General features: G+C 41.7%; 2 protein-coding genes across 14 annotated transcripts in view; both read left to right on the forward strand.

The window, feature by feature from the left end:
• Nucleotides 1-6219, forward strand: part of LOC139420408 (cullin-2-like) — a 34263-nt gene extending 28044 nt beyond the window's left edge. For 6 of the 9 annotated variants that reach the window (XM_071170475.1, XM_071170473.1, XM_071170477.1 and 3 more), the window contains 8 exons: nucleotides 11-163; nucleotides 902-979; nucleotides 1139-1205; nucleotides 2573-2667; nucleotides 2761-2937; nucleotides 3040-3141; nucleotides 3251-3367; nucleotides 5505-6219. In XM_071170475.1, coding sequence (XP_071026576.1) covers nucleotides 11-163; nucleotides 902-979; nucleotides 1139-1205; nucleotides 2573-2667; nucleotides 2761-2937; nucleotides 3040-3141; nucleotides 3251-3367; nucleotides 5505-5636 — 921 coding nt within the window. In that variant the 3' untranslated portion in view covers nucleotides 5637-6219. The remainder of the gene's footprint in view (nucleotides 1-10; nucleotides 164-901; nucleotides 980-1138; nucleotides 1206-2572; nucleotides 2668-2760; nucleotides 2938-3039; nucleotides 3142-3250; nucleotides 3368-5504) is intronic. The other 3 variants (XM_071170481.1, XM_071170482.1, XM_071170480.1) reach the window with 1 other exon arrangement.
• A 2975-nt stretch (nucleotides 6220-9194) lies between these two features.
• Nucleotides 9195-22427, forward strand: part of LOC139420411 (partitioning defective 3 homolog) — a 546201-nt gene continuing 532968 nt past the window's right edge. For 3 of the 5 annotated variants that reach the window (XM_071170486.1, XM_071170487.1, XM_071170490.1), the window contains exon 1: nucleotides 9214-9594. In XM_071170486.1, coding sequence (XP_071026587.1) covers nucleotides 9475-9594 — 120 coding nt within the window. In that variant the 5' untranslated portion in view covers nucleotides 9214-9474. Of the gene's footprint in view, nucleotides 9595-22427 lie in introns of all 5 variants that reach the window. The other 2 variants (XM_071170491.1, XM_071170488.1) reach the window with 2 other exon arrangements.

The raw sequence follows: 22427 nt of genomic DNA on the forward strand, positions 1-22427 counted from the left end.
CCCCCTGCAGCAAGCGTGCGGCTACGAGTTCACAAGCAAGCTCCACAGAATGTACACAGACATGAGCGTCAGCGCAGACCTGAACAACAAATTCAACAACTTCATCAAGACCCAGGAATCACCGGTCGAACTGGGCATCAGCTTCCAGATCTACGTATTACAGGTGAGAGGTGGTTGTTACTAGGGCTGGGGATTGCCAGGGACCTCGTGATACAATATTATCACCATACTTACAGTAGTTGCTGGTACGATTAAGGTGATTATCACGGTTCTATAGTTTTTCGATTAGTTTTTCCAAACATATTGCTCACTATATGAATGCTGCAGAGAGATGAGAGAGCACGATTAGAAGGGGTTTTGATCAGTCAGGGAAATTAAAAGTGCTGAAAACATTTTGGCTCACTATTTAAAAAGATTGAGAACAAGCTATAGAATGAAAAATACAGGTGTTTTAAAATGTTACCCCCCACCCCCCCACCCACCCAGTAGTTGTTACTGTCACATCAAAGAATATAATGGAATAACTTTGTTTTTCCCGAGGGGAAACTTCTGGAGTGGTCGGGATTTTTTTAAATTTAACATAGGCCAGGCATACTTGAGGTTACACATATAACACAAAACCGAGGACAGAGAGTGGCCAAATGACATCATCATAGCCATTACCAATAGTAGAACCGGACTCCCTGCTAGGAAAGAAAACACCAATGTGTTTTTTTTTCAGAATAAATTGGTTGTTGTGACAGTACAGTGAAACAGGGTAATTGGGGAATTATCTGTGGTTTTTAAAGTAGTTTTTAAAGATTAGGCAACTTCAGGCACGTTTGCTGTGAAGCTCAATGACTATGGTGGTGGAGATATCTTACCATGTGTGTCTGCGCATGTGTGTGTCGGCTCGTTGCAGGCAGGAGCCTGGCCCCTCACACACGTCCCCTCCTCTACCTTTGCCATCCCACAAGAGCTGGAGAAGAGTGTTCAGATGGTGAGTAGTGGTTCTGGAGACGTGGTTGTTTTAGAGAGGGCCGTGCCCATAGAGATATAACAGTATCTTTCTGTGGTTCCCAAAGATTACACATGGCTGTTCAACAAAACTGCAGATGTTAATCTTATGTCATTCTGACATGATTGTTTTCCTCTGCAGTTTGAGTTGTTCTATAATCAGCACTTCAGCGGGAGGAAGTTGACCTGGCTGCACTATCTCTGCACAGGTACACACACACACACACACATACACACACACACACACACGCAGCAAATTATAGTAGTACAGAAACCCAGTGCAAAATATGTGGAATGTTTAGTTGACAGCAGTAGGGAAGAGTTTGGTAATTTGAGCCAAAGGTGAGTGTTGTCACTAGGAAACCATACACAAAATTTATAATTTTACCAAATATTTAGGAAAATGTCATCATTTCATTGAGTATGTGAAGGAAGAAACAAAATGGAAAAAGTGGTAAGCAAGTTAGGTCCAAAAAAACAGATTTTCACCAAGTCAAATTAGTTTGTGTTAATAGGTTTCAAGATGCTTTGAATCTAAGTAGATTGTTTTAAGATTGTTCTATACATCAGTTGGGGTCTCTATAAGCTACAATATGAGGTACTTAACCTAGCATAAAAGTGCATCCTTCTAGCTGTGTGGGCTAATCTAGTCAAAATGTTTGCCTTGGGGTAAGTTGATCCAATGGCAAGTTGAGCAAATTGATGTGTTTTCTTCCCAGGCGTAATGGCACATTGTCGCTGGGATATGAGGTAACAACAATGTTAAAAGTGTAAAAAAAGAAAGTACAGTGTTTGTTAGGTGTTAAAAGATGGTTAAAATGATTAAAATACAAAAAAGCGATTGCATTGTGTTTGGGAAATATAATATTTAATTCAGTACAGACATTTGTAGGGGGCTTAATTTACCCTGTCACCGGAGTAAGTTGTGCTGAGAGACCACCTTTTAAAAATAGAAAAATAAAAAATTAGACAAGCTATGTTTTCAAAACTCTGTTTACATGAATTCTGATTATTTCCAGGGATGCACAACATCCTGAAACATATATGTAGATATCTTTGTTGGAAAGAATACTGTATTTTTATTGACAGAGTGATGCTGAATATAAACTGTCTCAACTTACCCCCCCCCCAGTTTCACTGAAACTGAAATCGCATCCATAGCTCAACAAGAGTAGCAGGGTGAGACTTCGACTTCTATAGTCTGAAATCGCAAATCAGTGTGACACTACGACAGGTCCATGTTAGAGAGGCTCTGATTCTACCTAACACTGAGCTGCACCTGGCACCACTACTACATGATCCATGAAATCACACAGCGCTAAGACCGCGATGACTCCTTCTAACATTACAACAGCATACATTCCCCACACAAACACTGCAATTAATGGATTGGAACTAAATCCCTCTTTGCGGTTACAAGAATACCCAGAGAACACCGGATTGGGGATTACTTTTGTCTGATTTCTCCTTGGTTTTTCTTTCAAGCAGTTATCAGTAGGTGTGGCGAATAAGATGGTGGTATTGATATACAGCATTGGTGGTGATGATGGTAATGATTGGCACCCCTCTTCTTCAGGTGAGGTGAAGATGAACTATCTCTCCAAGCCCTACGTTGCCATGGTGACCACCTACCAGATGGCGGTGCTGCTGGCGTTCAACAACAGTGAGACGGTGTGTTACCAAACCGACATGTTTAGTGGAAATGGGCTGTCTTAACTGTGCCTTAACTAAGTAGTCACTTAGCTCGCTATCATATCCTAACAGGTAGGCTACAAGGAGCTCCAGGACTCTACCCAGATGAATGAGAAAGAGCTTCAGAAGACCATCAAGTCCCTGCTGGATGTCAAGATGCTCAACCACGACTCCCAAAAGGTCAGGGGTCAGGTGTCAGCAGCCACAGATTCACCTGGAGATCTGGAGTCAGCAGGGTCTTCTTTATTGGTTAGGAGGATTTTAAAGCATGTCATCTTGGCATTTGTGTTAATCCTCAGTTCTTTTGGATACTCTCATCAGTCAGCGGGTAACTCTTTTTCTCGTCTTCAGGAGGAAATCGAGGCAGAGTCCACATTTTCACTAAATATGAGTTTCACCAGTAAAAGAACAAAGTTCAAGATCACAACGTCAATGCAGAAAGACACACCACAGGTACAGTACCCTTGATTGCTCATCCTACAATGCAAACACATCTGCTGTTGTCTGTGTCAACATGTCTGCCTCCGTGTAAAGCCCTATATCTGTGTTTCCAACCCTGCAGGAGATGGAGCAGACGAGGAGTGCAGTGGACGAGGACCGCAAAATGTATTTACAAGCTGCTATCGTGAGAATCATGAAGGCGCGCAAAGTGCTCAGACACAATGCCCTCATACAGGAGGTGAGTTTTAATGTCGCACACGTCCAACCATGTACAGGGTTCGACACACCCTCGTAAGACTGACTATCCTACAAAATCCTCAACTTCAGCGATGTCATTTACAAAATAGCTTCCAACACTCTACTCAACAAATTGGATGCAATCTATCACAGTGCCATCCATTTTGTCACCAAAGCCCCATATACTACCCACCGTTGGCTGGTCCTCGCTACATACTCGTCGCCAAACCCACTGGCTCCAGGTCATCTGCAAGTCTTTGCTAAGTAAAGCCCCACCTTATCTCAGCTCACTGGTCACCATAGTAGCACCCACCCGCAGCACGCGCTCCAAGCAGGTATATTTCACCTGTCACCCCCAAAGCCGACACTTCCTTTGGCCGCCTTTCCTTCCAGTTCTCTGCTGCCAATGACTGGAAAGAACTGCAAAAATCACTGAAGCTGGAGACTTATATCTCCCTCACTAGCTTCAAGCACCAGCTGTCAGAGCAGCTCACAGATCATTGCACCTGTACATAGCCCATCTGTAAATAGCCCACCCAACTACCTCATGCCCATACGGTATTTATTTATATATTTTGCTCCTTTGCACCCTAGTATATCTACTTGCACACTCATCTTTTGCTCATCTATCACTCCAGTGTTTAATTGCTATATCGTAATTACCTTGCCACTATGGCCTATTTTATTGCCTTACCTCCCTTATTTTACCTCATTTGCACACACTGTATATAGACTTTTTCTACTGTATTATTGACTGTATGTTTGTTTATTCCATGTGGAACTCTGTGTTGTGTGTGTCGAACTGCTTTGCTTTATCTTGGCCAGGTCGCAGTTGTAAATGAGAACGTGTTCTCAACTAGCCTACCTGGTTAAATAAAGGTTAAATAAAAAAATGTAATAAATAAAAACACGCAAGTTACTGTACACAAACTGAACAGATGCCTGGGATAGAGGGAGACACTAGCCTGGTCCCAGATCTGTTTGTGCTGTCCTGTCAATGGCCATAGGAGTTGTCTACACCGCACCAGCAGATTTGGGAACAGGCAAGGGAGATACAGGTTGAGACATGGAAATGGAGAGATCCAATGATTTCCCCGAGATCACAGCTCTGTCTTTCCCCTGCCAGAGGGAGTACTGTGTCCTCCCTGGTGTGCCTCTCTAACCTATGTCTCTTCCTGCTGTCTTCCTGTGTTGATGTTCTACTTTGTTGTCAGGTGGGTGAATTCCTTCCCTGATGGTAAGATACTGTTATGCCGTCTGTGAGTCGAGAACCCAGAACAGAGAGATGTGTCAGGATGGAATGAGTGTCTCTCCTTAGGGATGATGTCAGAACACGCCTGCGGACTGGAGAGACGGGCCCTTGCTCTCAGCTGTCACCTCTTTCTCCCTCGCTCTCTTTCACCCTCGCTCTCTCTCATGTACTCACTCACCATATTCTTTCTCCCTAACAACACACCACCTCCAACTGCTGTTTTTTTCTTTTTCTGTTTGTACTTTAAATGGTTCAATATTTGTTATTTCAGTCGAAGCATATAATGAGGGCATACGTGACTGCTTTAGTGGCTTACCTTTCCCACCACATATGCACCCCTCATCTCTTGAGCAATCGCATACTGTTTCATGCTTGCAACACCTCTCCATGGAGAGATTGGTACATACCCGAGATGCTGGTTGCCCAGGGCCGACCTGTGATGTGGTCTCTAACTCCTGCATGTGCTCTCACTGGTCCTTGGGCTGTACGTGATTGCGCAAGAGAAGAGCTGTATTATCACTAGGTGCGTGAGATAACTGAGCACCGCTCCAAGGGAGGTTCTGTAGCAAATTGAACGGAAGGCGAGTGTATCAGAACGGCCTTTCAGTACAGACTGGATTTCTTTACACATCCAGTAAACCTCTGAGCTCACTCTATGGCTTTACAGACCATTCCATTGGGCACAGCTGTACTATCGCAAGCAAAGGCATTTGAGGTTGATTGTTTTTGTTAATATCCAGCTGGAGAAATAAACGACATGCTGCAACAGGAAAAATAACAATATCGAATCCGGAGGGAATGTTCACTGCGTTGACGATGGATCTATTAACCAACGACAGAGTAACGCAGCTTGTTAATTTCTCTCTCTGTCTATTTCTCCACTCAGGTCATCAACCAGTCCAAAGCCAGATTTAACCCCAGTATCAGCATGATCAAGAAGTGCATTGAGGTGCTCATCGACAAGCAGTACATCGAGAGGAGCCAGAGCTCTGCAGACGAGTATAGCTACGTGGCGTAATGGTGTATAAGGCCCCTACCCCAACCAACTGCTGGCTAAGCAAAGAACGACAGAGGCCATTCTTCATTTATTTTTGGGCTGTCGCTGTCTCGCATGCTCCTATACGGAGGGAGGGATGAAGCAGGTCTGTGGGCCTCCATCTTGGAAACAAACAAAACTGTTCAACCCAGACAGCCACCGAGTCATGACACCCTCTGGCCCCCATCCCCCCCTCATCTGATTTTATGCTGTTTACAACATCACCAGTGCCACGCACCCATTGCGTCAATGGAAAATGCCTGTAGGTATCTGAGCGCAAAGCTGATAATACATTTTTGGTCGACTTAGCCGAAAACAAAAAAAGAATGGGGGGAAAAAAGCGAGTGAGCTGTGACATTGACAAAAATGTTAGAGACTAGACGCGGAAAACCATGCTTTCTTTTCTCACGTTTGCAGTTGTTTTTAAATGTATCGAAGTTTAAAAAAAATATTGTAATAAAACCGGTAAACTGATAATTGTATCTACTTTCAAATGTAAAGAAAAAAAACAAGTTGAGGTGACAAACATGATCCTGCTGCTTGTCAAATAAATAAATAAAATACTGAGGGTTTTTGGTAAATATTTCAAAGGAGTGTGTATGGGTCAGTGTGATGAAAAATGAACAGGATGGATGTATTGTCTCTTTATTACCAAAGCCTACCTCCAGGGGGAGTGCAAGGGGACACATTATTATTACTTAAGGAGTTACAAATTGTTATGTAATTTACAATCCTGTATTCTTGTATTCCAATGCTGTTGATTGCTTTATTTGTTAATTCATAAGACGAGAACCAGGGTCCACTGGTCACAACACCTGGCCAACCAGTAGCTCTGCCCAAGGACCAGTGAGAAGATCTACGGCCGTATGTATCGAGCATCTCCGAGTAGGAGTGCTGATCTAGGGTTAGGTAATTCCTGTCCATATAATCCCATTTTATGATTTAAAAGACTAAACTGATCCTAGATCTGTAGTCCTACTGTGAGGCGCTTGATACATCCAGGGCCAGGAGGCTGAGATTTGCTGATCACTGTTTCAGGCATTCTGAGCTGGGCGACAGCAGTCTCATACTGTGAGTACCCTGAAGACCACATGAAACAGAGGACCAACCAGCTGTCATGATTAACAGAGAGCTATGGCATGCCATATTCTGGCATTTGGCCCCCATATGCATGTAAGCACATAACTTAGTATAAGGTTTATTTAAATACCACCCATTTGGAGGGATCCATTGCGAATATGTAGGTTTGTTTCTTAGCCTCATCTGATTAATCTAACAATGGATGTATTACAGAATAAAATATGTATTACCATTTTAATTAATGTGATGGATTATTTGGGAGATGGGACTGCATTCCAGCTGACTTGGACGTGCTCCCTCGTCACTAGCATGCAGCGTGGTCATCTATCCAGATGTGCTCTGTCCCTGGTACATCTATCCAGATGTTCTCCTGCCTCCCTCTGTCCCTCTCCACAAATCTCTCTCCCACGTCTGTCGTCTGCTGCTCATCAGGGCCATTAGAACTTTCATTTGGACAATGGAATTTGGCTGGATTATAGCATATATTTCTATTCGCGATTCACATGAGGCATGCAGATATTGCATACTGGTTTAGAGGCATATTTGAAGACCTTTTCGTCCTCAGTCACAAACTGTCTGCACAACGTGACAAACCGTTCTAGTGGAGGCATGCAGCATGGTCATCTATCCAGATGTGCTCTGTCCCTCTCCAAAAATCTATGTCCATCTGCCGTCCCTCTGCTGATCAGGACCATTAGCGCTGCAATTTAGACAACTGAATACTTGGCTGGATTCTACTCAGAATATCTATTCATGAAAGCAGAGCTGACAGAGAGCGGCTAACTGGTGGGTCCTGGGAAAAAATGTCCTAAACTGAGTGAGAGGGAGGATATTCGTCAATGGCCTGTGTTCCTTGTAGGAGGCATGGGCTGAAGCCAATAAGTAATTCGCGATTCCCAATATATGCTATTGCATAGCCCTACTACCGGAGAGGAGGAATATGTATATGTGTTTACAAAAATGTGCATACCATGAGAAACTGTTCAAATTGAGACCATTAAACACCTTTTTAGGCAAGCATAGACAGTGCTTCAGAGATGTATTTATTTTTTACCCTAAAATAGATTGTCTATGGTGTAAAGGTCACTGACATTGGTGTATTATTATAATGAGGTAAGAGTAAACTTGGAAGCGCTGACCCGAGCAAAAAATAAAAAATCTAAAACTTCAACAGTCTTGACCGGTATGTTTTTCTTGCACATTAAGAGACTGTTTAAGGACCTGATCATTTTTCAAAACATGTATTATTGAAAATAGAATAGAGTAGAACATAACAGAATAATGTTGAAAAGAACAGAATAGGCTAAAATATACGAAAATAGACTGAACAAAAATATAAACACAATATGCAACAATTTCAACGATTTTAGTGTGTTACATATAAGGAAATCCGTCAATTGAAATTTGGGCTCCCGAGTGGTGCATCTCAGTGCTAGATGCATCACTACAGACCCTAGTTCGATTCCAGGCTGTATTACAACCGGCCGTGATTGGGAGTCCCATAGGGCGTCACACAATTGGCCCAGCGTCGCCCGGGTTAGGGTTTGGTCGGGGTAGTCATTGTAAATAAGAATTTGTTCTTAAGTTCTTAACTGACTTGCCTAGTTAAATAAAGGTTAAAGTAAAAACAAATCAATAAAGACCTAATCTATGTATTTCACATGCATGGGCTTGGGGGGCATAGGCCCACCCACTTGGGAGCCAGGCCCAGCCAATCAGAATGAGTTATTCCCCACAAAGGGGCTTTATTACAGACATAAATACCCCTCAGTTTCATCAGCTGGCTGGTCTCAGACGATCCCACAAGCGAAGAAGCTGGATATGGAGGTCCTGGGCTGACATGTGGTCTGCGGTTGTGAGGCCGGTTGGTAGTACTGCCAAATTCTCTAAAATTACATTGTAGGTGGCTTTTGGTAGAGAAATGAACATTTCAATTCTCTGGCAACCGCTCTGGTAGACATTCCTGCAGTCAGCATGCCAATTGCACACTCCCTCAAAACTTGAGACACCTGTAGCATTGTGTTGTGTGACAAAACTACACATTGTAGTGGCACTTTATTGTCCCCAGCACAAGGTGTACCTGTGTAATGATCATGCTGTTTAATCCCTTCTTGAAATGCCACACCTGTCAGGTGGATGGATTATCTTGGCAAAGGAGAACTGCTCACTAACATGGATGTAAACAAATTTGTGCCCAACATTTTTGAGAAATAAGCTTTTTGTGAGTATGGAACATTTTTGGAACCTTCTACTTCAGCTCATGAAGCATGGGACCAATACTTTACATGTTGCGTTTAGATTTTTGTTCAGGATACATGACGTGTCCATAGTAAAATGCCCAGCGGTGACACACGGCTCCAACTACTACTAACTATCACATGGAATTCTGAAAGAGACTTGGGAAGTTTCGGTTCATGGTGAGTCACCACAGTACTCGTGGTCACCAGCGCGGGGAGAGAGACTCCAGTCACGCCACCCTCCCAGCACTGTGCTGTGTATGATTGCCGCGATGCAGGCAGGCTATTCGTCCAAGGAATAGGATCGTAGTTGGAACACTTTAGAGAACAGGTGGTCGGTAAAACGTTAACGTTTAGACGGTGTGAAGAGACGATGAAGATTATTGCTGTCTGCTTGTTTGGAATACAGTCTTTTTGACACCAAAGGAAATTCATAATTGGAACATCCTACAAAGTAGTGAGGAATACACCTCAACGGAAGTACATCGGGATTCGGAACTAATATGAAAGTGACAGTGTGTTTTGGGAGAACCAGGGTGGTGGTTCCTTGTGGCAATGGAACTATTAAAGTCCACAGTCTTATCGAGCAAGCCGCCATGAGATATAAAAAGGCTATTGCGAAGGTAGGAAGTGTTTTTTTTATGAATTTTTGCAATAGGTGTTTTTGTTCTTCTGCGGTAACATTGTAGCAAGGCTGGTGCAGTTTACTCAATATGGCGATTTTCTTAGAGAAAGATGGGGAAGGGGAATATAGAAAATCATTATTGTTTGAATGATTGATTGATTGAACGACATGATTGACGTGGAGTGGCGCTAAAAACAGGGCGATGCACAAAGTTGCCCTAGCCTAGCCCATAGATAGCAAATCCTAAAATGTGAACATTGTATCAACTGTGCCAACAATGTTACAACAACATTAGGTGCAAAAGATAAATATGTTGTCAAACTTATATAAGCGAGTCCTCACGTCTAAACTGGCGGTAGCCTAAAAAGTGTAGGGTATAACAATGCTATTGCATTTGTCCACAGATGTTATGGCAACGATGCTAGAGCAGTGTTGTGGTACAATCACAAGAAGCTCGAGTGTGCGGTGTGCGTGCGTGCCTTGGATTGATGAACAGTATCGGACGGTGAATGTGATTGACAACTATCAATCAAGGTGTCATTTCGCGCCACAACGCAACGTTCTCACCGGTCTAGAATCCTGAATCCAGGCTTCCTGGATTGCGCAGGCAGGGCCTGGAGCGGAGGTGGGGGGGGGGGGGGGGTGTGTTTGTACGGTACGATTATTCTGGATTCCTCTGGAACTGGTCTAATTAAACGCACTCATATTGCAATATTTATTTCTAACCTACCATTGACGTGCTTATTTATCAAAGGCCTATCAACTATAGTCTAGATTGTAATGTTATCATATTCATGAATAGCCCTGGGCTACCAAATGTTAATCAACTGCACTCTAGCTTACATTTACTCAAGAGTTTGCCACGTTATTTACTAATGTTTAAAACATTAATCACTTACGTTTATGTGCATACATGCACGGTCTAGACTAGTGTATACTTATTCAACTTCATAGTCCATGGTGCACAGATTGCCCAGACTTATCCATCTTCCCACATGTTATTTAGCAAGAACACTCGCATGAGTAATGTAATCAGAAAGGGATCCTTCACATTTTCGAAATTTGTTTCCATTATTTCCTTAATTTAAGTAGCCTATCAACACTAAGCATCTGTTAGTAATACTCTTAAAAGGCTTCTTGTTTTTAAGTGTCAGTGTGCCAGGCTTTTAGCCCAGGGCTGAATAGGGTCTGATTGCATGTCCTTTTGTGGCACTTTAATGGTCAGGTTTAGGCTCATTAAATTAAATTACTACTGAATGAATTCAAATGTGTTACTGTTGCTATGGCCGGTGCCAACATTGACTGGCCCCTGAACAATGTGTGACAACATTACTATTGGAGTCACATCACTGGGACCTTTTCATTTAACAGAGCTCTGTCTATATACTTTGGTGAACCAAAGCTGGTATTGCAAAGATATTTCTTTACAGGGAGCTGTTTGTGCATGGAAAATTGTTCAACATTTTCACTCTACCAGAGAGAGGGAGGACGTGGCTGGAAAGGCTATGAGAAGGTATGAGAAGGGTAGAAGGGTTGGTTTTACGGTGAGGACAGGAATGAGGTTGGGGAGTGCTTAAGATTGAATTATGTTTTAAAATGTTTTTGTTTCGCTATTGAATTGCTTGTCAGAGAGAAAGGAAAACTGTTTCAAAATGGTCCCTCTGTCAAATTTCCTGGCTTCTGAGAGGTTAACTCTAGATTGAACCAGTTTGTCCACACTATTCAATTTTATGAAGCCCATGTCTCTTAAATTACAACTTCTTACACAAATATACATTTTCACACTCAAGTGCTGTCGCTTCAGGCACCATACACTCTTGGTAGGCTACCTACCTCACATCTTGACACCTCATTATACACAGAAGGGCACTTTATGTTCAGCACATGCTTTTCAACACATGCTGTGCAGTGCGAAGTCAAACAATGACTTTGGTCATATAAATACGAACTCCTCCCTCCCTTCTCCACTGACTTGTAACACAAACGCTAAAACACTCCCCTGGTCGGACATGGTTGCTCCTTTTCCATGGTTCAGCAGAATGAAGGCGACTGCTCCATTGATCCAGCAAGTGTAGGTTTCCCCTTTGGAGTTCCACTTTGCCCTCTATCCTCTATCAACGCTAGACTATTTTAAGGCAGCCTGGTCTACCGGTAGCCTGGTCTGTCGGTAGCCTTGGGTACCAGTGTTTTTAGATAACGTTCCACTCCTTGCCGCTCCTGTCATTTGCCAAAGATCTGTATACAAGTGTTTGGCAAATGACAGGAGTGGACAGTTAGCTAAAAAGACTGTTATCCGATGAGTCTGCCAGGGCTTAACACAATGGAACCTAAGCTTTGGTACTATGCCCATTGAAGCTGTGAAGAGAGACACTTCACACAAACTTTGAAGAGGCACACACACACACACACACACACACACACACACACACACACGCTCTCGCTCTCTCGCTCTCTCTCCCATTTATTTATTGTTCTTTTCCTGTATTATTGATTTTGTATTGTAGATATACTACCGTTCAAAAGTTTGGGGTCACTTAAAAAAAAAAAAGACATTTCTTTGTCATTTACAACATTAACAATGTCTACACTGTATTTCTGATCAATTTGATGTTATTTTAATTGATGACAAATGTGCTTTTCTTTCATAAACAAGAACATTTCTAATTGACCCCAAACTTTTGAAAGGTAGTATGTGTTATGGTAGAGTGGTAATAATGTGGTGTTTTATTGTATGTAAATGTGAATGGACCCCAGGAAGGGTAGCTGCTGCCTTGGCAACAGCTCATGGGGATCCGGAATAAATACAAAACTGAAGAGGCCTCACAGGGTTTCTGTGCAAAATTATTATAAAAAAGTAAATAATAATTGGACATAAGACTGTAAAAACACCAGCAAACCATCTCCAAGTGATTTTAATTTAGGGAATCTGTTCCAAAGTATTCCCATGCAGAATAGATATATAACAGGTTTAAAATGATGTTTTAGTCAGATTTTAAATCTGTTTGGGCTTCTTGCGGCCAATTTGCAGTTTACAAATGATTTGTACGTATTTTCCGGCCCCCCGGCCATCCGCTCAAGGACAAAATCGGCCCGCGGCTGAACTATTTGATGATCCCTGCTCTACTCTCTCTCATATTGGTTATGGGAAATTCAAGTTTATCTGTTTCTTATGATTGTTTTTTACATTTTAAAGTTATTAAAAACGCGTCCTCTGAACGTGTCCTGGTTGTGCTGATTATGTGATATGCCTTTTAACAGTCTGAGTGTTAAGGTAGCTGCTGCTCTGTGCATGTGGGGTGTATCGGGTTGGATACTGTGGGTTACAGAAATGTCTGTGCAACACAATACATGTTTTATTCTATGCTGCCCATTCTGAATAACATTAAGAGTCAGACTGACTGATTGGTATCTGGCATGCAGATGCGCTCTCCTCCTGAGCCCCAGCCTGATTGTGCCTATCAGTGGTGAACCCAATCAAACCGAGTCAGTCTCTTGCTGTGTGTTATCGTCCCAGCAGGAGGAGAAGAGCCAGGCAGGCTGCTTTAGTGGGGCCAACCTCTTGGCTTCCCTATTCTCAGTGGTACAGTACCACTTGGCTGTGTGAATTACCTACTCAAGGACTCTTAACCTCAGCCAATGAATGCAGAGTCATGAAGCATGGGCTTTTAATTGATGCTGTCCTTGGCTTTCAAGAAGCACTTGGCTTCAGTGTAGGAGTTGAGATATATCACTTTTTACTGTTGTGGTGGATGGAGTCTGCTCAGTGAGTAAGTCATGAATCTATTGATTCTCAGGAAATGCTTCTTTTTGTTGGAAAATAGTTGCTTGAATGTGTCACAATGTGAGTATTTATTTATTTTAAAAATGTGTTTTGAAAATGCTCTGGCGAGGAAACATCACATGTGGTGGGCCTATTTCATAAATGCTGTATGTCGTGAACTGTGGAGAATCACCAACCTGTTTGACTCGTTTGCAGTGTTGCCAAACAATTCATGCCCTTTTTTCATGAAATGACATAATTACCCGTACAATATGATGTGGAGTCTGGACTTGTTAGGACAGGAGTAGCTGAAATGTTGAGGTGAGAACATTTGTTAGGTGGACAACGCTATGATGCTACATATTCACCCAGGGCTTCAGTGCTGTTGTGTGAAGTGACATGTGGCTCAGTGCCTGGCCCCGAAGAGCCACATTAAAAGGCGCTCTGTTTCTTTCATCTTCAAATCAGCTTGTGTGTGTGACAGACACCCATGCATCATCCCTTTTTTAAAATTATTATTTTTTACACCTCATAATGGTGACTAAGCATGGATACCGCTACGTAAATAAATAGATGATCATTATAACACATGCGGTGGAATCATCTGGGGAGATCACAGGTTTTTAGGTTAACAAAGCTCAGTTGGTCAGGAGTTCATATTCGATGTGGACGTTTAGATGGTGGTTGGAATCTTTTGTACCCCTAATTCCCTGTGTCTTTACATTTGCTATTGCAGTGCATCGTTAAGGAATCAAGGACAGTGTTTCTGTGTGGCAATACATGGCATTTTAATTCTGTGGGGCTACACTTGGCCTATTCCACCTGCCCCTCATAACACTGTCACCGTATGTGTCCTTACGGCCCTACTCAGAATTCTCCCTTTGTCTCCTAGACCAACATGTCTCACATCCTGTTCTGGATGAATGAGCTCCGTCATCTCTGCCTCCTCACCCCTCCCAGAGGCAGCCAATGACCCTTTACCTCTAGAGCCCAGCCAGACTGGCTCCTGGATGTCCTTAGACCCGATGCAACTTGAGTGGACTGAAATATCTAGGCTTTCCATGACTGAAAACAACAGGGAGGCAAAGGGAAGCATTCATTATCTGAGTACTGTAGCAATTCTGTGAATCGGCAGCAATCCTGTGGATAACAGAGTTGGGGTTTCAATTCAGGAAGTAAATTGTACAGGGTTGAGGTCTATTCCATTTAAATTCAGGACATAAGAGGAATGGCCCATGAGGAACATTTGAATTGGAATTTAAGTTTACTTCCTGAATTGAAATGGAATTCATCCCATCCCTGTACTGTATTGTACTTCTCCTTTGATATTCCAGTCAGGATGTAAATGTGGGAATGCTGTGCTGTAATCCTTGGCTACTCTCAGCCAGTGAATGGAATTAGGAGAGAGTCAGCTGCCTGTGAAACACCGCTAGGGAAACTGGGATGAGCCAGTGGAATGTATGTCAGTGCTCTGCTCATTGGCTCTGGTTCGTCACCTAATTACATAAGACTGAAGCACTTGAGTTATGTCAGAGCTGTTACAACTGACAAATGGTAATGATTATGGTAATGATATAGCTAATTAATTAGCTGTTATGCCCTTATATCACTGGAACCACCATGAATATGCCCCCATAGTATGATGACGTGTTTCCTCACTGATACAACGGTGGTCAAGAAGAAATCATTTGAGTCCCAAATTGCACCCTATTCCCTATATAATGCGCTACTTTTAAACAGTGTAATACATAGTGTAATAGTAGTGTAATACACTAAGTAGGGCACGTTATACTGTAGGTAATACGGTGCAATTTTTGGACACTTTCATAGGCCTTGTTCATTTTCACTACATGATCAGGGACAGGGGGCTAGTTTAAAGGATGAACCTGACAACCTCTTGTCCCCTTCAGCTTTCACACAGTCTTATCCCCTAATGGTACCCGGTGCTCTTTCCACCTGGTTAAGTAAGCTCTTCACTCTCCTGTCCTTCCGTGCTAGTTCCTTTCAGGGGAATAGCATGGTGCCTTAGTCTCCACCACAGTCCTCGCTGCTGCAGAAATCATGAGCTGAGCTACCCAGCAAGAGAGGATGTGCACTGCAGACCCGTGGTGAGACGTGAGCTAAAACTTTAATGCGATCCAATTTGCATTACTAGACATTGTTTTTAGTTCGGGTCAAACATCATTCAAGGCAATTTTCCTCTCTGAGAACTAGTGCTGGAACATGGAAAGGCTACAGGCAGCATCTACTTTGTGAATTGATAGGCGTGTGTGAAATAATAGGAGTGAAACTGTTGCAAAAACAGAATGTCGTGTTCAAACAAGACCGTTTTAAAAACCGATTGAGCAGTACAGTGTGTAAAAAAATCTAATGTTATTTGTCACATGCTCAAAATATAACAGGTGTAGACTGTGAAATGCTTACTTACAAGCCCTTAACCAACAATGCAGTTTTAAGAAAGTATTTACTAAAATAAACTGAAGTATAAAATGTGTGTAAAAAAAAAAGAAAAATAAATAATTGAAGAGCAACAATATAACAGTGGCTATATACAGGGGGTAGCAGTACAGAGTCAATGTGCTGGGGCACTGGTTAGTCGAGGTAATTGAGGTAATATGTACATGTAGGTAAAGTGACTATGCATGGATAATTAACAGAGTAGCAGCAGCGTAAAAATGGGGGGTGGGGTGTAAAAAATGCAAATAGTCCGGGTAGCCATTTGATTAGCTGTTCAGATATCTTATGGCTTGGGGGTAGAGGCTGTTAAGCCTTTTGGACCTAGACTTGGCGCTCCGGTACCACTTGCTTTGCTGTAGCAGAGAGAACGGTCTATGACTAGGATGGCTGATCTTTGGCATTACTTTTGGGCCTTCCGCTGACACTGCCTGGTATAGAGGTCCTGGATGGCAGGAAGCTTGGCCCCAGTGAAGTACTGGGCCGTACGCACTACCCTCTTGTCGGTTGGAAGCCAAGCAGTTGCCATACCAGGTGGTGATCGATGCTCTCGATGGTGCAGCGGTAGAACCTTTTGAGGATCTGAGGACCCATGCCAAATCTTTTCAGTCTCCTGAGGTCGAATAGGCTTTGTTGTGCCCTTCACAACTGCCTTGATGTGTTTCGACCATGATAGTTTGGTGATGTGGACACCAAGGAACTTGAAGCTCTCAACCTGCTCCACCCTACAATTATACTCCATTATAGAAAAGGGAGACTCTGTAGAGGGCACATATAGAATGCTCCATAATTTGAATTCATAAAGCAGTGAATTCTAAATAAACACAGTTCAAGTAGATTTCCCATTCAAACAGAATACAGAATGATGTTTCTGTCCTTCCTGGGTCTGTAAGTGACACATGGTGGAAGTTATTCATCTGTGGGTCTATATGGTTCAGTATGGGGATCAGAGAGTCATGTAAGTATTATAAAGGCACCAGCTGTGGTCTGGTCATGCAGAGTTTGAATATTTCTGAAGACTGACTTTGTTTCTCTCTTCATTTACATGCCCTCATTAATCATGGATTTCTCTTGAGTGGTCAGTCAGTCAGCAAGACTATAGATCTGCTAAGTTTCGATTGTAATGGTGTGTATAGTAATACATACTAATGCTGAATACTGTACATGATAGTTAGCCTTAAAGGTCCAATGCAGCCGTTTTTATCTCAATATCAAATAATTTCTGGGTAAGAATTAAGTACCCTAAAATAGCTTCTTAGAAAATAGCAATTTCTCAAGCAAGAATTTAGCTCGGACTCTCTGGGTGTGGTCTGAGTGGGGAGGGGAAACCTAAAACTTGCTGTTATTGGCAGAGAGGTTTGGAACTACCAGACAGGCCAAAACTCCATCCCAACAAAAACAGTCAGAAATTTCATGCAATCTTTTCAAACGGCTCTTAGACTAAACGGGAATTTCACAGTATTATTCCATCGTCCGTAGTGTCTAAATATATTTAAAACACAGAAAAATCTCACTTTTGACTGTACAGGGCCTTTAAAGATGGCCCTTTAAACATATAACAGACCGGCTCAGAAAGGCCTACACTGGGCTTATTTCATTTTGGGATCTCAATGTTATCTTGTTTGTCACATAATCAAACAGTCCTATAAAAAGGATTGGTATTGGTATTTGCTGTCATTTCTCTCCATTTCCTGGACCCAGTATGACAAAAACAATCCCTGATGCATTGAGCCATTCAGAAACCAAGGTGGCCTTGACAGAGAGTGAGGTTCAATCTATCGTCCCTCTGTTTGAGCCAGTCTCTAAATGAGTGTATTAGGATAGTGTGGCTCCAGGAAAGCCTACACAGAGTGACATGCCAAACAGGAACTCTGGAAAGCAGTGTTTTCTATCCCACCCATGGCCTTGCATGAAGGAATCCTGATTCTTGTTGTTGTGTTAGCTGATGGGCTGAGACAGGCAGGGGTAATCATTACCTTAAACTGTTGAGGATCGCAGTAGCTATGAATGCAGCACACACACACACACACACAGAGCTAAAGTGAAGGTTACACATTCCTTACGGTTTTGCATAAGTAAATGTAAAAAAAAAAGAAGATATTTCACATGAAATCATGTGTTTTTGGAACACTTCACGTCATGATATTTCACATGAAATCATGTGTTTTTGGAACACTTCACGTCATGATATTTCACATGAAATCATGTGTTTTTGGAACACTTCACGTCATGATATTTCACATGAAATCATGTGTTTTTGGAACACTTCACGTCATGATATTTCACATGAAATCATGTGTTTTTGGAACACTTCACGTCATGATATTTCACAACCTTTCACACATGGATTCAAATGTTCAAATAGTCATATTTTTTAAAATTCGATTTCACAGGTGATACACTGCAAATGTAAATGTGTCGTTAGGATACACACAACAGTGCTTTTAACAGTCTTTTGTACATATATTTTACACACATGATTACATTGTGTATGTTTTTATTTTAACCTTTATTTAACTAGACAAGTCCGTTAAGAACAAATTATTATTTACAATGACAGCCTACCCCAGCCCTAACGACACTGGGCCATTGTGCACTGCCCTATGGGACTCCCAATCACAGCTGGTTGTGATACAGCCTGGAATCAAACCAGGGTCTGTAGTGACACCTCTAGCACTGAGATGCAGTGCCTTATTAAACCACTGCACCACTCGGGAGCCCCTAAATACAGTAATTCTTATTCAACATGTCGTCACCTGCAATTTGAACTCTCAACCTCTTGGTTCACGGCATTCTGATCTTCCTGCTACGCCACTACAGCATGTCTGTCAAAGACTGATTTCACATGTATTCCTAGTCTACACGTTGTACTTAAGTAAAGTAAATCTGCTTTGTTAGAAATACACAAGAACAATTATTTTATATTTATCATAGTGATACCTCCAATTGCTGAAATAAGTAAATTAAATCAATAGTGAGATTAACGAATAACTAAAATAGCAATGCAGATGTGAGTTCAAATGAATTGTCCCAAAAGAAAAAAGAATGTAATTTTCTTTATTTTATTGTAAGTGAAAGTGAAGTAATGCAAGTTGAAAATGTTAAATAATGTAAATGTAAAATATTGAATTGCATGAAAATATTTAGAATTCAAACGTGTTGAATTGCATTCAGTTGATTTTTGCATCCAATCTTTAAATGTATTTGGTCAAACAATGTATTTTCACTCTTGGTTCTTGTCTTTGCGATGACCATTTTTTTTCCAACTTCCTTTAAGAAATCTTTTCTCCGCACCAAGTTTTAGGTACTCTTTTTGACGTGGAGGCCGGTTTAGCCGGGGGATGAGCGTGTTTTTCCTGGCTTCCGGCTAACTCCTTCCTGTTTTTAGCCATTGGTTGCCTGTATTTAGCAGCTATTAGCTTGACATTTCTCTCTGGTCCTTCTCATATCTGTATTGTGTGTCTATATACAGTGCCTTCAGAAAGTATTCATACCCCTTGGCTTATTCCACATTTTGTTGTGTTACAGCCTGAATTCAAAATGGATTCAATATCATTTTTTCCTCACCCATCTAAACACAATACCCCATATTTTCTGTTAGACACATACCCAAGACGCCTCAAAGCTGTAATCGTCAAAGGTGCTTCTACAAAGTATTGACTCGGGTGTGAATACTGATGTAAATTAGATATTTAGGTATTTCATTTTCAATAAATTTGCAAATCATTTCTAAAAACATGTTTTCACTTTGTCATTATTGGGTATGTGTGTAGATGGGTGAGAAAACAATCCTATTTAATCCATTTTGAATTCAGGATGTAACACAACCAAATCTGGAACAAGTCAAGGGGTATGAATTAGGGTTAAATATTTTCCCGGTGTTATACAAATGTTCCACCCTGAGAATAAATCAGGATTTCACTACTCTTCACAAAGATTGAATGGTTATGCGTCTCAATAAATAAACAAACTAAATAAACTACTCGTGAGTTCTATTGGCTGCTGCATTTAACATTCAGCAAACGAGCTTGCGTCCTTCTTCGAATGCTTTATTGGTATAAGAATTGCGAAAACAAATAATATCCAACAAGCTATTCTAGTCTAGCTTTTCCTGCATGGGACTCCAAGAGCTAAAAGTTTTTTTTCTGATAGGCTAATTGATATCATTTGAGCCTACCTTCAAACTTAGTGCCCCTTTGCTTGAGGTCATGGGACAATCTAAAGAAATCAGCTAAGACCTCAGAAATAAAATTGTCAACCTCCACAAGCCTGGTTCATCCTTGGGAGCAATTTCCAAACGCCTGAAGGTACCACGTTCATCTGTACAAGCAATAGTATGCAAGTATAAACCCCATGGAACCATGCAGCCGTCATACTGCTCAGGACGCGTTCTGTCTCCTAGAGATTAATGTACTTTGGTGCAAAAAGTGAAAATCAATCCCAGAACAACAGCAAAGGACCTTGTGAAGATGCTGGAGGAAACGGGTAAAAAAGTATCTATATCCACAGTAAAACGAGTCCTATATCAACATGACTTGAAAGTCCGCTCAGCAAGGAAGAAGCCACTGCTTCAAAACCGCCATTAAAAAAAGCCAGACTATGGTTTGCAACTGCAGATGAGGACAAAGATTGTACTTTTTGGAGAAATGTCCTCTGGTCTGATGAAACAAAAATAGAACTGTTTGGCCATAATGACCATCATTATGTTTGGAGGAAAAAGGGGGAGGCTTGCAAGCCGAAGAACATCATCCCAACCGTGAAGCACGGGGGTGGCAACATCATGTTGTGGGGGTGCTTTGCTGCAGGAGGGACTGGTGCACTTCACAAAATAGATGGCATCATGAGGCAGGAACATTATGTGGATATATTGAAGCAACATCTCAAGACATCAGTCAGGAAGTTAAAGCTTGGTCGCAAATGGGTCTTCCAAATGGACAATGACCCCAAGCATACTTCCAAAGTTGTGGCAAAATGGCTTAAGGACAACGAAGTCAAGGTATTGGAGTGGCCATCCCTATACCCTGACCCCAATCCTATAGAACATTTGTGGGCAGAACTGAAAAGCATGTGTGCGAGCAAGGAGGCCTACAAACCTGACACTTACACCAACTCTGTCAGGAGGAATGGCCCAAAATTCACCCAACTTATTGTGGGAAGCTTGTGGAAGGCAACCCAAAACGTTTGACCCAAGTAAAACAATTTTAAAGGCAATGCTACCAAATACTAATTGAGTGTATGCGAACTTCTGACCCACTGGGAATGTGATGAAATAAATGAAAGCTGAAATAAATAATTCTTTCTACTATTATTCTGACATTTCAGATTCTTAATATAAAGTGGTGATCCTAACTGACTTAAGACAGGGAATTTTTTACTAGGATTAAATGCCAGGAATTGTGAAAAACTCAGTTTAAATGTATTTGGCTGAGGTGTATGTAAACTTCTGACTCCAACTGTATGATTGAACAGTTCTCTGTAACGCCATGCTGTTCATATACATCATTTATTATAATTTACAGGCTTCTTTCAGTTATTTAGGTAGTTTTAGGCAGTAAATCTCAGTAAACCTACTATGAATGCTTTATGAAGGCACTGTATATTTAAGTGGTGCTGGGGGCTCCCGAGTGGCGCAGCGGTCTAAGGCACTCTCTCAGTGCCAGAGGCGTCACTACAGTCCCTGGTTCAAATCCAGGCTGTATCACATCCGGCTGTGATTGGGAGTCCCATAGGGCACGCACAATTGTTTTGGGCAGGCCCTCATTGTAAATAAGAATTTGTTCTTTACTGACTTGCCTAGTTAAGTATAAAAAAAGTATATTTAGTATAAGTATCGTGTGTTTCTAGTTTGTCAGTTAGTTGCTTAAAATGTTGTATTTTTGAATTCAAGTGGCTGCATCTAACGTTAGTGATAGCTAACTATCGTTAGCGAACGGCTTTCAAGGAAGGATGGCTTTCTTTTATTTTTTACATCCGCTGCCTGCAAGAAATCCCGAAATGAGCTGTGAACTGTCAATGTCCATTGAATTGCAAAATTGACATCAAGACTCCAGCCAGCAAGCTGGAGAAAGGCTTTAAGTTGTATGCTCATAATTTTTGTTGTACGCAGGTAAGTTGCATTCTACTGCTGATTTATCTGCTTATGTGTAATATTTCTGACTTGTTATTGTTTATCACAGTGTCAAACAGAGACGAGTGGAGAGGTCAGTGTGAGGGCCTGTTGCTACAGGTTAATAAAGAAGAACAAGAAGCCACACAGTCAAAGAGTAGGGAGAAAGCTAGCATATGATTGTTCAAATTTCACAACCAGTCAGAAGTTTAGATGTTGGAAGTGTACATTCAGCCGGCAGATCCAAAGGTTAGGGATCAAAACATGTCAGGGAGGATTAGTTAAGGGTCGGCATAGGGTTCCAAAAGCTGCCGGCTGTATATCCACTGCCTGAAATGTTTGGTATGCTGTGCTCTTAATTCTCTTGTACTAACAAATAGGCCTAAATATATTTGGTTTAGTAGGCTATATTTCACACTGTCATCAATGTTTTTAATACCTCTAATCACATACTGTTTTGTTGTTGCTCTGGGATCAGTTTAGATTGCTTTGGGATTGTGACCCTGTCGTC

This window comes from Oncorhynchus clarkii, chromosome 11 (genome assembly GCF_045791955.1).
Source record: "Oncorhynchus clarkii lewisi isolate Uvic-CL-2024 chromosome 11, UVic_Ocla_1.0, whole genome shotgun sequence".
Taxonomy (NCBI): Eukaryota; Metazoa; Chordata; class Actinopteri; order Salmoniformes; family Salmonidae; genus Oncorhynchus; species Oncorhynchus clarkii.